The following is a 16,551-nucleotide window of genomic DNA, read 5'->3' as shown; positions in this document are numbered from 1 at the left end:
TTAAATTTTTCAGTTTGATACAGAAAATAAGTGTATATACAAATGACACAAGGACGTAATAGTATGTCAATCTGTCAGCAGGAGCCAGAATTGCTGGCTTAGTGCTTAAAGTGTAAGTATAATAGCTTAAATAAGGGTGAACATCCAAACTTCCATTTGGGCATTTTCTGCCAGCTGTGTAAGAGCTGAAAACACCAAAAACAATGATCATCAGTGATCAGATCATCAATGGTACTGTATTTAGCAATGTAGGGATATAGAATTGCAGTGGGAATCAAAGGGAAAACAAGGAGAAACAGAGTTTCTAACTCTTCCAAAAATTAAATGTATAAGTAATAACGATATAAGATAGAAGTGGAGAAAAAAAACAAAAAAACTAATTGAAAATAAATAATTAAACCTCAGCGATGTCACCAGGACATCATAAAAGGCACTGTCTGGTAGAAGGAGAAATCCTTGAGGTATAAAGTCATCTAAGTGATCGCAAATCAAAAAAGTTTTGCCTGAAAAAGTAATATATTAGCAATTATATTTAAATTATACATTTAAAATACCCCTAACTGGTTCTCTAGTAAAGATACAGAGGTATTCATGGCCTATAAACATATCTCCTGTAATTTTTTGATGTCATCATGGGGTTTTTTCTAGCCCTTAAACTTGACTTAATGAAGTCTGCAGAATTTTAATACCTCGAAAACGATGGGTTAGATCAGGAACCCTCGTTTATGAGTATATTAATATATATCGATCAGGGAAAGAGTGTTCTTTTCTGGTAGGTGGCAAGGTGTGATTTAGACTTAAGTCAGCAAAGCTCTTTAGGGTCCATGTAGGTATTGAAAACAATAAGCATGTAGTAAGCATGTGAATTACATATTTGCCATTACAGAGGAAAAATCAACATATGCGTTTGATCCTGCCCCAAGGGCAGTCCAGAACCAAATAATTGAAACCAAAACCTGTTATAAATATAGATTAGGTAGATGACGCCGTGTTTTATCTGAGGGAGGAGAATCACTGTGTGAATCACTGGCTAGACAAACAAACTTTGGCACTTTTTACTGATCATAAAAACTGAGCTATGGGACTTTTCCAAATTTAATGGGAGCTTGTCTTGTCAGATTAGGGGGTTGTTTTGGGGGCAGTACAAGGAGAAAGAAAGAAGCAATATGGGTGTAATTTATATTGACCACCATACATAATTGCTATTGAAATGCCCTGCCAGAAACAGTATTGTACTAACCGGGGGATAGTAATCTACCCGGCAGACCAATTAGTAAATGGTATATTTGCTCTCTACTGTGAAATAAATCTTTTGAACAACATTTCATGCTAGATAACAGCTATTTCACCATCCTATTCTGCCCTTTTCCCATCTATTCCAAGACCTCAGACCTTAAAGCTATCCTTAACATAATCATGGACCAATTATGTCTATAATTTAAATTTGCTCTATTTATTAAGCTCTACTATATCTACTAGAAGGTTGCTACATTTGTCCACCACCACCTCGGTTAAAAAATATTCTTAAACATTACCTCTAAGTATCTAACACTCTCATTTTAAACTCCTCATCCTACCATCTCCTCATTTGAAGTTTGGTTGAGGAATAATGGTCTGGGCTGTTTTTCAGGGTTTGAGGTAGACCGCTTAGTTCCAGTAAAGGATAACGTTAACGCATACAAAGGCATTTTGGACAATTGTATGCTTTCTCGTCCAACATCAGTGCCTGACCTAAATAATCTTTTGGCTTAATGGGCACAAATTCCCACAGAAACCATTCAAAATCCTTTGGAAAGCCTTCCCAGAAGAGTTCAGGCTGTTTTAGCTACAAAGCGGGGCAACTACATATTAATGCCCTCGGTTTTGAAATGTGATGTCCAACAAGCTCATATAGGTGTCATAGTCAGGTATTCACATATTTTGGTGGTAGTGTACACTAAGTATCTAATGTATTTATCATCATGCTTTGCTTATTTTTTAGACTTTGCATCCAAACACCTTAAATGTGTGGAACATGTTTTTGTCAAGTACATATACACTTTCGTATTTAAATCTACGTAGAGGTAGTTAACTTATAAGATTATATGCACTAAAGGGCACTAGGTGTAGACCAGCATAGACGGTTCATTTTTTATCAATTAGACGTTGCTGTATGTGATTTTTTTTTATACATATATATTTTTAGGCATTCCATACTATCCAGTTCCCACGACTCCCCCTGATGAACCTGAGGCCGGAGACATTAAAGGTAGCAAATATCACAGCGGGTGCTGTGTGATTTTTGGATTACTAATATAACTGTCTCTCTCTCTCTCTCTCTCTCTCTCTCTCTCTCAGGTTATATATATTAACTTATTTTGCAAAACATTAGATACAGATTATGTATATAATAAAAGCTAAAACATACATTAATATTTGAGATTTGTTTCATCAAGTTTATGGCGGGACCTTGGTCATCATCTTATAGTATTACTCTTATAATGATTTCTGTTGGGTAATATAACAAAATCCAATGTTTTAAAGAAGTCTATGATTTTCTGTTTGTGTCAGATTGCAAATGCACGGGACCTGGAGTTTTAAGCAATGACTGTGACAGACTGACAGGCCGCTGCCTTTGCCGCCCGGAATTCCATGGAACCGCTTGTGACCGATGTGCTGTGGGATTTTTTCTTTATCCGTTCTGCCAAAGTAAGAACAACATGATTGTCTCCTGGTCTTATCTTGTCATGTTGCTGCACAATAACTTGTCCTCCTTTTTGTGTTACTATGTTTAATGATAAAAATTCTTAAAATATGGAAGGAATTTTACTAAAAAAACGGTTAAAAGTAAGGCTGGTATTTTTTTTTTTGTAACATAAAAAATATATATATATATATATATATAATCTCCACAAGGCTTACTATTGCAAATTGCAAAATACATAGTCATTCTGTAGTGAAAAAAAGTGTTTTTATAATTCAATGGGTAAAGATTCTAGGCTTATGAAAATAGGTATTGGTCAGAATGACCACCTCAGCCATTTTGTTTCCCAGGACACCTACAGATTTCACATGTAAAGTGCTGTCCGTCAGTAAGTGTGATATAAATAAGTTCAAACAAGAGGATCAGTTACTTAGTTATACATTTCAGAAACATGGGAAATGCGTGTCCTGGGAAAATGGTCAGTGTTGTCAAACCTAGTAGATACTGTAGATCATGGCCAAAAACTGTCCTAAGGATTTTTTCTTGCTTGTTAACCCCTCTTTCACTTTAGCTCCCTATGGAAGTGGCTCTTTCTATTAATCTGTAGCAGTGTACGTGATATTCTGCCGTGGAAAAAATATGCCTTGTTGCTTTACGTTGATCTTAATCAACTAACTACTGTATGACATGACAGGATATCAACATTATTTGACTTTGCTCAAAATAAACATGTAAAATTAATTTAAATTCTTCCTTAATAGATAAACTGTTAATTCAGTATTTATTCAATTACACAAGGCTCCATATACCCGCATCTTTTCAGATTAGAACACACATACAGTGATATAAAACAAATAACATTTCTAAAAAAACGTTTGTTCCAAGGTAAGTATTAAAAACTTGTAAAGCGGCTTTCATGGTGCTAAAATGACAACCAGAACAGATCATACCCTGAGGACAACCTTTACCAGACAGATATTGTAGATAGGAAGGCTTGTGGGAGTAATTATGGCTTAAAAGAGAGCCTTAATCTCCATTAGTTCCACAGGAAATATGGCTCACCTGTGGAAAGTTATTACTTACCATTTCAGATAAGGTACTTTCTTAGTTATTATCCTTGTTGGGAAGTTGTTGGTAATTAATAATGATTATTTGCACCTTCTATTTCGTATTAGTAAAATTGAAGCCCACAATGCATTCTTATATTTGCGGTGAGTTTAGTTAGCTTAGTCATATTAGCCCTCACATATACAGCCTGAAATATATATTCCTTATGCGTAATGCTGTTTTCCGGTTAAATAGTTTTTATTCTGTGTGTACAATGCCTCAATCCATGTGGCAAGTCACTGGCATTTCCTCTGATTGTGCAGAATGTGATTGCCACCTTGCTGGTGCTCCCTGTGGTATGCATCCTGTTGGCAAATGCCGTTCCCAATTCATGGCTGAAGGGGAATGTTATGATTAGTACATACCAGGCCACCACTCATTCCTGAGCTGCGACGGAATCCTTTTGGATACATTATTAAAGGCGGCATTCCATGAATAGGCGCCAGAAACATGAACCAAATTCAGAAAGTACTATAGTTGTAATAACCCTATCAATTGAAAAGTGAATGTGTCACAGTTTGTGGATATACATAAAAAGCTAAAATCTTCACCGCTTCGGTCTTCAGTCAACATATTAAATGCTTGCTCTGTTCTGTCATGTTTTAGGATTGTATTATAATCCATGTGTCAATTGACCAAAAAGGAGCTGCCAAAACCAAATCATATGAGGAGCTCACAATGGCTCCTTTTGTTGCTATTAGATGGTACCAGACCATAACCCTACAAAATCAGTTTTCAGGTGGCCCAAAATGATCTGCATAAAGTAGGGTACAAAATTAGACCCAACACATTTCTGACAGGTTTAGGTTTAACACTACAATATGCTATACTTTATAATACCAGGGGCTCTGGCTCTTTAAGCAGGCAGTTGGATGGACCAGAGGAGGGATTTTAAGCATGTCCAAGGCTCTTTGTTAGGACAATAGATGAACCCTAGAACAGTGCTCCTCAACCCTCTCCCCAAGGCAAACCTAACAATCTAGGATTTAGGTATTACTCAGGTGTGTCTAGAACAGTAGAGCCCATGTTAAACAAATCAGTTTAGTTTTTTATGGTTATTGCCACTTTTATACAACTTTGTGTAAATGAGTGGATTCAGGTAGGTTGAACATTTCTGCTTATACATTGTACAAGGCCAACCGGAGTGCAATTATCCTGAAAGAAGAGCAAACTTTGCCCAATATAATGCATAGTTAATGTGGGGAGGTTTCTTGAAGATCATCTCAGTGATTGATGTTCTTGCAGGGTTAGATTACTGGGGTTAATGCACAAGAAAGTCAGGTCCAGCAGAAACTCACTTAAGTGAGTACACCACTTGTGAGTTACAACATTACAGATGGAAAAATGAACAAAGAGAGGGTTGCTCTAAGACCGTTATTAAAACAATTGTGGCTTTCTTGCTACAGAATGCAATTGTGATACATCTGGTGCTGCAAACCCTGCTTGTGATTCCAGCGGACAATGCCAATGCTATCCAAACTACGCCGGCATGACATGCGACCAGTGTGCTCCTGGTTACTACAGTTTTCCCAGTTGCACACGTAAGTGCCATAATACTATTTTATTGCTATTTTACATAACAAAAAAAACAAAAGGGGTTGTAGATTGAAAAATCTTTTTTTCCATCTTTTTCTGTATGTTATTAGAATGGGCTTTATACATTTCTCTCACAATTAAATGTTTGAATTAACGTTACCGATAATGACAGGGATAGATTGTCAGAGATTTCAACAAAGTGATTTAAAAAGTACTGTGCATTTATGACCTTTTATGATATAACTAGGTATTAGATCACATACTTTTATACATAGGTGCAGATATTTCCTGCTCAATACCCATTATTTTAAATCATAGAACTGTGGCATGAAGCCATTGGTAGCATAGATTCCATAAATTCCATAGCATAATACATTTGAAAACATTCATACAGGTTGAAATCTATTATAACTAGATTAAAGTGCCAAATATCGAAAAAAAATATATATATATATATAATACTATGCTGGATAAAGAGTAGAGCATGGATTCCTACTACAGTTATATCACTGCAATGTTCTTTTCTTACATTTGAGGTTACTATTGTCTTCCTTATTTTGTTCAGAATCATTGTACTTATTAGTACTGTCAAAGATGGGGCTCCAATAAGTATTTCTTAGGACCCAACAACCTAGAACTACCCCTGCATTAGCATATAACCAAAAATACCGTATTTGCTCGATTATAAGACGAGGTTTTTTTCAGAGCAAATGCTCTGAAAAATACCCCTCATCTTATAATCGGGGTCGTCTTATAATCAGACCTCAAATAGGTCTGACTATGAGACGACTAAGATCCAGATCCCCCGCAGCTGCAGGGGACCTGGATCCTCCTGTCTCCCCCGCCCCCCCCCGCCCCTCTTACCGGTACTTCTGAGTCCCCGGTGTGTAGCTGGGGCAGCGTGTAGATGTCTACGTGATTCCGGTGCGGGGAACTCTGATCTCTGACAGTCGGAGAAGGTCTGCGCGATGGACGCAGACAACCCCCGCTGCTAGCCACGCCTCCTTCCGGCTGCAGCGTAAGTGCGTGGGATCTACACGCTGCCCCGGCTACATGACAGGGAAGTCAGAAGCACCGGTAAGTTTTGGGGGGGCGGGGGAGTGTTAAATGGGGGGCATAAGGCATTTCTGGAGGCAGAGTTCTCTGTGAAATGCCTTTTAACCCCCTTAATGCCATTCTGCCTCCAGAATTGCCTTTTTTAACCCTCTATATGCCACTCTGCCTCCTGAGTGTCTTAAACCTCCCTATATGCCACTCTTCCCCATAATATGCCTTTTAACCCTCTAAATGCCAGAGTGGCACATAGGGTTAAAAGGCATATCATGGGGCACAGTGGCATATAGGGTTAAAAGGCATATCATGGGGCACAGTGGCATTTAGAGGGTTAAAAGGCATATCATGGGGCACAGTGGCATATAGGGGGTATAAGGCATTTCTGGGGCAGATGTGCATAACTGGGGGGCAGGTTGGAAAATAGAAGGAAATAAAACCAAAATATTTTTCTCAATCATAGCTTTTATTAAAAAAAATAGTTTAGATGAATTAACTTCATTTACTTTTTTCCTATAGGGTTGTCTTATATTCAGGCTTTTTCTTTTTTTCCTAAATTAATATTCAGATTTGGGGGGTCATCTTATAATCAGGGTCGTCTTATAATCGAGCAAATACGGTAGTTACCATTATTTTTTTTATATAAAGAAACCCATTCATAAAATCAATTTCCATTAATAGTTGTGTATTTTTTCAATGAGTCAATTGTTCCAGTACTGGTGGTTGAGTATATATTGGTAAGCATTATATAGGTCACTTGGAGGGTCAAGGTACTACAATCTTCAACAAGTTTTTGTATTAAGGAATAATATGTTCTTACTAAAATTCTCCCTGTTAAAATGCATTTAGACCCTAGTCATATTCATTGGATAAATGTTTGAGGTCATCATAAGGGCTTTCAATGCAATGCGACCCCTTTTCATTATAGCAAATTAGCAGAATGACTTATAGATAAAAGGTAGAAGTATATTTAATGTATCCTAATTGATCTTGTTTAGCTTGCCTGTGCTCACACCATGGGACATATCAGGGCAGATGTGATCCAGTCACAGGGCAGTGTGACTGTCGGCCAGGAGTAATCGGGCAAAGATGTGACAGATGTTCCTCTGGGTCAGATGACTTTCCACACTGTCAAGGTATCTGATCTAGTTACTGTAACCAAATACTTGATACTGTCTTGACTGACATTAAATCTAAAACACATCCATAACCATCTCTGTCAAATACTAACTTATAATTTGTTTATATATATATATATATATAAATTGAGTGCTACTGAAATGAGACATGGGAAGACATTTGTTTCTTGATGTTCTCGATGGGCAAGAATATTCCATTTATAGGGACAACAAATGGTGTGTCATATGTATCATATACTATGATAATATTATATGTTTTAAATGTCTCAAAGATTATTGTATCGGTATTTCTATGATGTGTGGTAGGCTATTTCTCTACATATCCAAATATTGTTACATAGCAAATCCTCTCTTTCATGTTCTAAAGTGGACAATTGTTTTATATGAAATACCTATAACCGTACAATACAGTGGGGTAAAAAAGTATTTAGTCAGCCACCAATTGTGCAAGTTCTCCCACTTACAAACATGAGAGAGACCTGTAATTTTCACCATAGGTACACTTCAACTATGAGAGACAGAATGAGACAACAAAGTCCATAAATCACATTGTCTGATTTTGAAAGAATTTTTTTTTGCAAATTATGGTGAAAAATAAGTATTTGGTCAATAACAAAAGTTCATATCAATACTTTTTTATATACCCTTTGTTGGCAATGACAGAGGTCAAACGTTTTCTGTAAGTCTTCACAAGGTTTTCACACACTGTTGCTGGTATTTTGGACCATTCCTCCATGCAGATCTCCTCTAGAGCAGTGATGTTTTGGGGCTGTCGCTGGGCAACACGGACTTTCAACTCCCTCCAAAGGTTTTCTATGGCTAGGCCACTCCAGGACCTTGAAATGCTTCTTTTCTTACGAAGCCACTCCTTCGTTGCCCGGGCGGTGTGTTTGGGATCATTGTCATGCTGAAAGACCCAGCCACGTTTCATCTTCAATGCCCTTGCTGATGGAAGGAGGTTTTCACTCAAAATCTCACGATACATGGCCCCATTCATTCTTTCCTTTACATGGATCGGTTGTCCTGGTCCCTTTGCAGAAAAACAGCCCCAAAGCATAATGTTTACACCCCATGCTTCACCGTAGGTATGGTGTTCTTTGGATGCAACTCAGCATTCTTTCTCCTCCAAACACGACGAGTTGAGTTTCTACCAAAAAGTTCTACCTTGCTTTCATCTGACCATATGACATTCGCCCAATCCTCTTCTGGATCATCCAAATGCTCTCTAGCAAACTTCAGACGGGCCTGGACATGTACTGGCTTAAGCAGGGGGACACGTCTGGCGGCGTAGTGTGTTAGTGATGGTAGCCTTTGTTACTTTGGTCTGCAGATCATTCACTAGGTCCCCCCGTGTGGTTCTGGGATTTTTGATCACCGTTCTTGTGCTCATTTTGACACCACGGGGTGAGATCTTGCGTGGAGCCCCAGATTGAGGGAGATTATCAGTGGTCCTGTATGTCTTCCCTTTTCGAATAATGGCTCCCACAGTTGATTTCTTCACACCAAGCTGCTTGCCTATTGCAGATTCAGTCTTCCCAGCCTGGTGCAGGTCTACAATTTTGTTTCTGGTGTCCTTCGACAGCTATTTGGTCTTGGCCATAGTGGGGTTTGGAGTGTGACTGTTTGAGGTTGTGGACAGGTGTCTTTTATACTGATAACAAGTTCAAACAGGTGCCATTAATACAGGTAACGAGCGGGGGACAGAGGAGACTCTTAAAGAAGATGTTACAGGTCTGTGAGAGCCAGATATCTTGCTTGTTTGTAGGTGACCAAATACTTATTTTACCGAGGAATTTACCAATGAATTCATTAGAAATTCTACAATGTGATTTCCTGAATTCTTTCCCCCCATTCTGTCTCTCACAGTTGAAGTGTACCTATGGTGAAAATTACAGGCCTCTCTCATCTTTGTAAGTGGGAGAACTTGCACAATTGGTGGCTGACTAAATACTTTTTTTCCCCACTGTATATGAGGCTCACCTTAGTTCACACTCATTCAGTAAATATTTATGGGCTATTATTTTTATGTAATTTATAGAAAGTGTGGACTAATTCTAACTTTAATACTATACACAATATATTAAAGTTCAAATTAGTGCACACTTTCTATACATTGCATAAAAAAATAGTCCCCATAAATATTTACCGACACTGCTTGTGCTCTATAGTTGTTGCAATGATTAGCTTTTCAAATTGCCTTTTATGGAGTTATTTGTTTTTAACCATTTTGATGTGTATACAACATTTGTTTCTAGTTATACTCTTCCCGTCACACACACTTCTCTAGGCTCCGCTATCGACTGCCCTCAAAAATGTTTATTTGGCTTATTGTCACCGAGACTGCAGACATCTGGGCTCAGGTCCAGTCCTTATACTAGCAAACAGTTACGTTTTCTTCTTTCTCAAGCTTTGTAACGGAAGAAAGCCTGGCCTTTTTATTATGTTCCTGTAGAAATTACATAATCCCATGAGAACCAACAAAGCGATAAATAATTGTTTTATTTGCCAGCTCTGGCAACGTTTTCTAACAACACATAAATCTTAAGTATTATTAATGCCGCATTAACATTATGTCTCTTAGCTCAAGAAGAGATGTCCTAATTCTAAAAGAGGTTATATTTAGTTTCTTTAGATAGACTAAGATATTCTAGAATTTGTACTGAAGTCTCGTGAATGGACATGCATTGGGCTAAAGGAGGCTGAGTATAACAGAAATTGTCCTTGTGAATTCAGTTATATAGAGAATGCGCTCGCTCCAAGTCACAAGGTGCAGGATATAAGTTATGATTGGTGAATTTACCTAGCAGGCTAGAGTATTTGGCACCCTGCCCTAGCATCTCTAAGCTCTAGCACCTAGAGTATTTGGTACCCTGCCCTAGCATCTCTAAGCTCTAGCACCTAGAGTATTTGGCACCCTGCTCTAGCACTCTAGGCTCTAGCACCTAGAGTATTTGGCACCCCAAGCAGCGCTTATAATTGGAACCCCCACTTTCAAATGTAAAATAGCCCACAAAAAATGTAATGTTTGCAAGAATATTTATTGCACAAATTTGTAACTTTATCCCAGTACTTTCCATCCCTTTCTAGACCCCCAGGACTTGCTTACTAGCTGGGTGTTTTCATGAGGGGACACACAATGACAATCTCTAGAGTCAAGCTAGCGCTGAGTGCCACTGAGTGCCGATATGTGATGTCACTGGTGCTCAGCGTGTTACCCAGGGTGCTCAGTGCTCGCTGTTTGTATTTTGGCAAACATGCTGTTTAACATTTAAAGTATTTTACTTTTTTCAACTAAAGGTTTCAATGGTGAATGTGACTCTGCAGGAACGGTGGACTCCAGTGGTGTAAGTAACACTTGGGTTTGTTGAATTATGGGGATTAATGATTTAGTTTGGCCTTGGGACTTGGGCTATTGTAACTGATATCTGCAGTGAGAGCCGCCATCACAAATCTTGGGGCCCAGTAGATGCTTAATGCCTGGGCCCCCATTTCCCTCCCATCCACCAGCCCTATGTCCATCCCACTCTCCTACCCATTGGTCCATCCATCACTCTACCTTGGGATCCTCCCATGTGCCACTAACATTATACTCATCCTCGACACCCCCAACACCATATGCTGACACACAAGCTCAAGGTAACATCATACACACACATGCTAACAACAACACACACACATACACTCTTGTTGACACCATACTCTAACACACTTACACTGGGTTCCCTGTGAGACATACAGTTAAGATCCCCAAGCTCCTCCTACACGGTAATATACTAACATAAATATATACACAGTAATACACTTACACACTCACAGTAATATACAAACATACACATACTAACACACACAAACTAACATACTTACACACACACACACACACAGTAACATAGTGACATGCATACACACCCTAACATACACACACACATACAGTAGCATACTTAAACACACCAACACCCTTACACGCACACATACTAACATACACACAAACAGCAACATACTAGCGGGTTGTCAGGGGCAGCTGGTGGTAGGGGCCCCTGGAGGTCTAGTGTTATGTCCAGCAGGGGGATATGGTGCTTCGCCAAGCAAGGGGGCCCCTGCAGAGGCCTCCCTGATCTCTCTCAGGTGAGAGAGCAGGGCAGCCGGGCCCCGTTACAGCAGTACCGGCTATACCGCTTGGTGGCGGTCCTGCTGTATGCAGTAAGAGCTGTGTGACACCCTGAAGTGCCATGCTTGGGAAGAAGAATTACAGAGATAATCGTACCACAATACTATTGAAAATGATATACATAATTTATAAACAGACATTAAAATATTTTAAGTAGATCAGTGATAGGTCTTTCCATGGATGAAAAAGTGTACTAGTCTGAGCAGTGGTAGCTAGTGCCAGCTGCTGCTGGGTTATTCAATGTGGGCCTGGATATTCCAATGTCTTTTACGGTTGTTAAATGCTTGCTGGAGTCACTCAGTGAGCACATGCTGTACATCGGTCCAAGTGCAGATAACCTACAGGTTACATTATCACCTATGGGTGTCACTGTTTATAGAAGCATGCTCGAAATTCTGTTTACAGTGATGGTATTATTAGAAAATGCATCCACTTATTATAATGAGTTACAATAACGCTCAATGTTTTAATAGATTTCTTCAGTAACAAATTAAATTGCAGGACAAAAATATAGTTTCTCCTATTGATGTAAAATTCTTAAGTAGCCTCCATGTCCAAACCATTGCTTGATTGAAAGTTCACACAGGGGAATCCATACACTCAGACAAGAAGGAATCATCTCTTTTACATTTATTAACTATACAGTTTTCTAGAAGATTGGATGATGGCTGTCTATGAAAAAACATAATTCAACATATAACATTCTGGTAACATTCTTGTAACAGCCCATATTGTTCTTTTGTCTTTAGGGCTACTGTCAATGCTTGCCAACCGTTGAGGGTTTAACTTGTAATCGTTGCAGACCACTGTATTGGAACTTGGCTAGAGAAAACCCTAATGGCTGTATGGGTAAGGCTTTTTTTCTGTGGTAGTCATGTGTCACGTTATTACAGAACACAAGCTGTTATTATACAACCCCTAGTATAATCAGATACATCTCTCATCATGTGTTTATGATAATTATGTTCATCCGTGTCTCTTCCTCCAGCAATTCTCTCTCCCCTCTTCCAAAGCTGAAATTTTTGGTCTGCTATCCAATGGCTTCTTTTACCTCTGATCTCCCTGATAGTTCTATTAGCACTCCTAATCTAAGCCTTTCTCTCTGTCTTCTCTCAACCCAGTCTGACTGTTGTTGTGTTCCTATTCCATAGCACTACACTTGATCAAGGGTAGCCAAAGCCCTTAATATTTTATAAAATCATACATTGGTCATGTGTTAAATTGTGCTTTTGTTCCTTGATTGCAGAATGCAATTGTGAAGTTATAGGGACATTAAGTGGAATTGGAGAGTGTGATAAGGTAACACTATGATTTTATTATAGATAAAATCCATGCTTAAAGTATTGTGGCATCATTAGTATCATCCTTTGTATTGTTTCATCCGTAACGTGTACAGAGGACTGTATTGGGGTTCAGTCCACCAAATGTGTATATCTCACCATCCTTGTGAAAAACAATGCATATAAATTACAAAAACCAAACAATTCCAAGAATTTTCAAAGTGTTGTATTTTAAATCTGCTGAAATATTGAAGGCATACTTTAAAAACATTTTTTAATTGTGGTCATTTTTTCAGCTGGAAGGGGATTGCCATTGTAAAGCACATGTTTGTAGCACATCCTGTGATACTTGCAAAGACGGTTATTATTTCCTGGAAAACAGAAATTACTTTGGCTGTACAGGTGCGTGGATGCTTACACAAAGCATTACATCTTGCTTATTATCTCTTCCATTGTTGAGCTGTGCGTATAACATTTTACTGCAAGCCACCCGAATGTGTAAAAATATCATCTTCAGATGGGATGTGTAGAGAAATCGGATGGCGCTCTGTTGTGATTTCTAGACTCGAGAATCACAATGGTGGTCAAGGTTATTTTCATCGAGGACACTGGTTCTCAAATTTTGCCCTCAAGACAATTTAACCCGATCCTAAATAGGACTTTTTTGATCACTTAATGCCTCTTTCATGATGGTTAGTGAAAACCAGTCTGGGCCTGGCCATTTGATAAACCACCCGGTGTGCCAGTGCCGGATGGCGTCCTCCATATGCCTTCACTTCCGCTTAAACCGTGTTCTTATGTGCGTGGCCACTGGCTGGATTCACACAGCTGCAAAAACGAGTAGCGTGTGCTGCATATATCCAGCCAGCAGCCACACCTAGATCGTGTATCGCCCACTGGCCTAAAAGCATCTTGGCCGCTTATAATTTCCAGTCCAGTCCTGTGCCAACCATTGCAAACAAACCTATTTGGGACTCTGATTAACCCCTTAAGGACCGGGCTCATTTTTCGTTTTGTACCCTGTGGGACCGAGGCTGTTTTGACACTTTTGTGGTGCTTGTGTTCAGCTGTAATTTTCTCCTCACCCATTTAGTGTACCCACATAAGTTATATATTGTTTTTTTCAGGACAAGATGGGCTTTCTTCAGATACCATTATTTTGATCGTATCATCTTATTTACTATAAAAAAAATAAAAAAAACATGGTGAAAAATTGAAAAAAACCCAAATTTTATGACTTTTATTTGAAAAATCTTTTACTCACCTAAAAAAGCAAGTAAAAAAACTAGCTAAATAGATTCTACTACTTGTCCTGAGTTTAGAAATACCCAATGTTTTTATGTTTTTTTGCTGTTTTTTGTAAGTTATAGGGCAATAAGTACAAGCAGCGTTTTATGATTTCCAAATCTTTTTTAACAAATCTGGTCAGTCTGCCTCCATCTCCTCTTTGGAACATCTTTGAAGCCGGTTAACTAAATTTAACCCATTCAAACCATATATTTTTGAAAACTAGACACCCCAGGGTATTCCAAATGCTGTTATTTTAACCCTTTCCATGCACCAATTATACAACTACACTTTGTCAAACTTTGTAATAGTCATTTTTTTTATTTTTTTTCCCACACAAATTGTACTTTAGTTATAGATATACAGGTGCTGGTATATGTCACTGTCAAACAACACCCCAATATGTGTTCAGCAACATCTCCTGAGTACAGCGATACCCGACATGCATGGGTTTGTCAGATTGTTTGGCTGGTAAAAGGCTACTTTTGGGGCATGCGTAATTCAGGTGGTCATTTGGTCATTGTGCCTCCCTCTCCTCTTTGGAATATCTTTGAAGCCGGTTAACTCAATTTAACCCATTCAAACCATATATTTTTGAAAACTAGACACCCCAGGGTATTCCAAATGCTGTTATTTTAACCCTTTCCATGCACCAATTATAGAACTACACTTTGTCAAACTTTGTAATAGTAATTTTTTTTATTTTTTTTTCACACAAATTGTACTTTAGTTATAGATATACAGGTCCTGGTATATGCCACTGTCAAACAACACCCCAATGTGTGTTCAGGAACATCTCCTGAGTGCAGTGATACCCGACATGCATGGGTTTGTCGGGTTGTTTCAGATTTAAAATGCCACATTTGGGAAGTGCGCTTTTTTTATCCATTTTGGTCAGTCTGTACCTATGCCCTATCTTTGAGCTAGGCCACTCCAATTTACCCCATCAGCCATTTTTTTTATATATTAGACACCCCTTGGGTATTTGAAGTGCTTTTATTTTAACTCTTTGTTGAGATTTTTGAGAAATTTTAGCACTTGCTCAAAATAATAAACTTTATTTTTTAATTTAATTTTATTTTTTTAATACTTTTTTATATTTTTTTTTACACATTTTGCTGGTACTGGATGGTTCATCTAGTGACATCACTGCATAATTATTTTTAAATGTTAGCACATTTTTTTTTAATTTTTTTTTCCATTTTTTATTTATTTTTATTTTTTTTTGAATATTTTACTAATCACATAGTGATTAGAAAGCTGGGCTCCATTGACTTGCATGGTTGAATGCAGTACCTGTATTCAACCAGCAAGTGGAGCCAGTTCTCTAGAGGGTCTGGAGACCCTCTAGCGAACTTTTTCGTCTTTATTGTTTTATTTCCCGGGCCGCCGCCATCTTGCTTGATGGCGAAGATCACCGGCAGCGGCGGCTGTGACCGCTCTCCGGAGCGGCCACAGCCCACCCAGAGGTAAGTGTTTGGTGTCGCTGGATGCCTCCTGATCGAGGCATTCCAGCGACACCATTTAAGTTTAGGAGGCGATCGTTGATCGCCTCCTAAACGCTTTTAAAACGGGCGTCCGCCGCCATACAATGTATGGCGGCTGTTGACGCCCCGGGGAGGGGCCAGACATGGCCCCCGATGCCGATCTCGGCCTTGCTGAATGCCTCGACATCGAGGCATTGCAGCAAGGCCGTTTAAGCGAAGAAAGTGATCCTTGATCACTTTCTAAGCTTATTTAATTTTTTGACGGTTCAGGACCGTCAAAGGTCATTTAGTGACCTTCTTGTTATGACGGTCCTGAACCGGCAAAGGTCGCGAAGGGGTTAACAGGTTTGTCACTGACTCAAGTTTGAAACTTAATTATGTTAAGAAGATGCTTTATTGCCAAGAACTAGAATATTACATTTAAACCGGCCAAGCATATCTATGACTCTGTAAGGTGTTGCCGTAGCATATAAATATCACTTCTTCACTATAGCAACAGCATATAAATAACACTAACGGGGATATGATGATGCAAAACTAACATGAATTCACATTTAATTCAATTTTCTGTTAGCAAAGCTTGTTAAAGATGCTACCTTTGAAGAAATGTGAGAATTTAATTTTTGTTATACTTGAAGTTTAATTGTTCTTGCTAGGACTTGTCTGGGTATTTTTAAAACGAATGATTTGATTTGCTTACAGACAAGACTCAAATAACCAAACCCTTGTATGTTTAAAACGAGAGCTAACATCTTTAGGCTAGGTTTCCCCTTGGTTTTTTTTAGCTAAAAACGCCCATAAAAACGCCAATAGCGCC

The 16,551-nt window shown here is 38.7% G+C and overlaps 1 protein-coding gene across 1 annotated transcript in view; it reads left to right on the top strand.

Annotated features, from left to right (window-relative positions):
- Positions 1-16,551, top strand: part of LOC149287820 (laminin subunit alpha-3-like) — a 99,509-nt gene that overhangs the window by 28,385 nt on the left and 54,573 nt on the right. Inside the window, exons 11-17 of the mRNA XM_089492423.1 lie at positions 2,186-2,248; positions 5,197-5,331; positions 7,375-7,512; positions 10,813-10,859; positions 12,430-12,529; positions 12,927-12,979; positions 13,257-13,362. Coding sequence (XP_089348549.1) covers positions 2,186-2,248; positions 5,197-5,331; positions 7,375-7,512; positions 10,813-10,859; positions 12,430-12,529; positions 12,927-12,979; positions 13,257-13,362 — 642 coding nt within the window. The remainder of the gene's footprint in view (positions 1-2,185; positions 2,249-5,196; positions 5,332-7,374; positions 7,513-10,812; positions 10,860-12,429; positions 12,530-12,926; positions 12,980-13,256; positions 13,363-16,551) is intronic.

This window comes from Sceloporus occidentalis, unplaced genomic scaffold (genome assembly GCF_023333645.1).
Source record: "Sceloporus occidentalis isolate IW3139 unplaced genomic scaffold, rSceOcc1.0.p SCAF_56, whole genome shotgun sequence".
In the NCBI taxonomy this organism is placed as follows: domain Eukaryota; kingdom Metazoa; phylum Chordata; class Lepidosauria; order Squamata; family Phrynosomatidae; genus Sceloporus; species Sceloporus occidentalis.
This window is presented reverse-complemented; position numbering and strand designations above follow the sequence as displayed.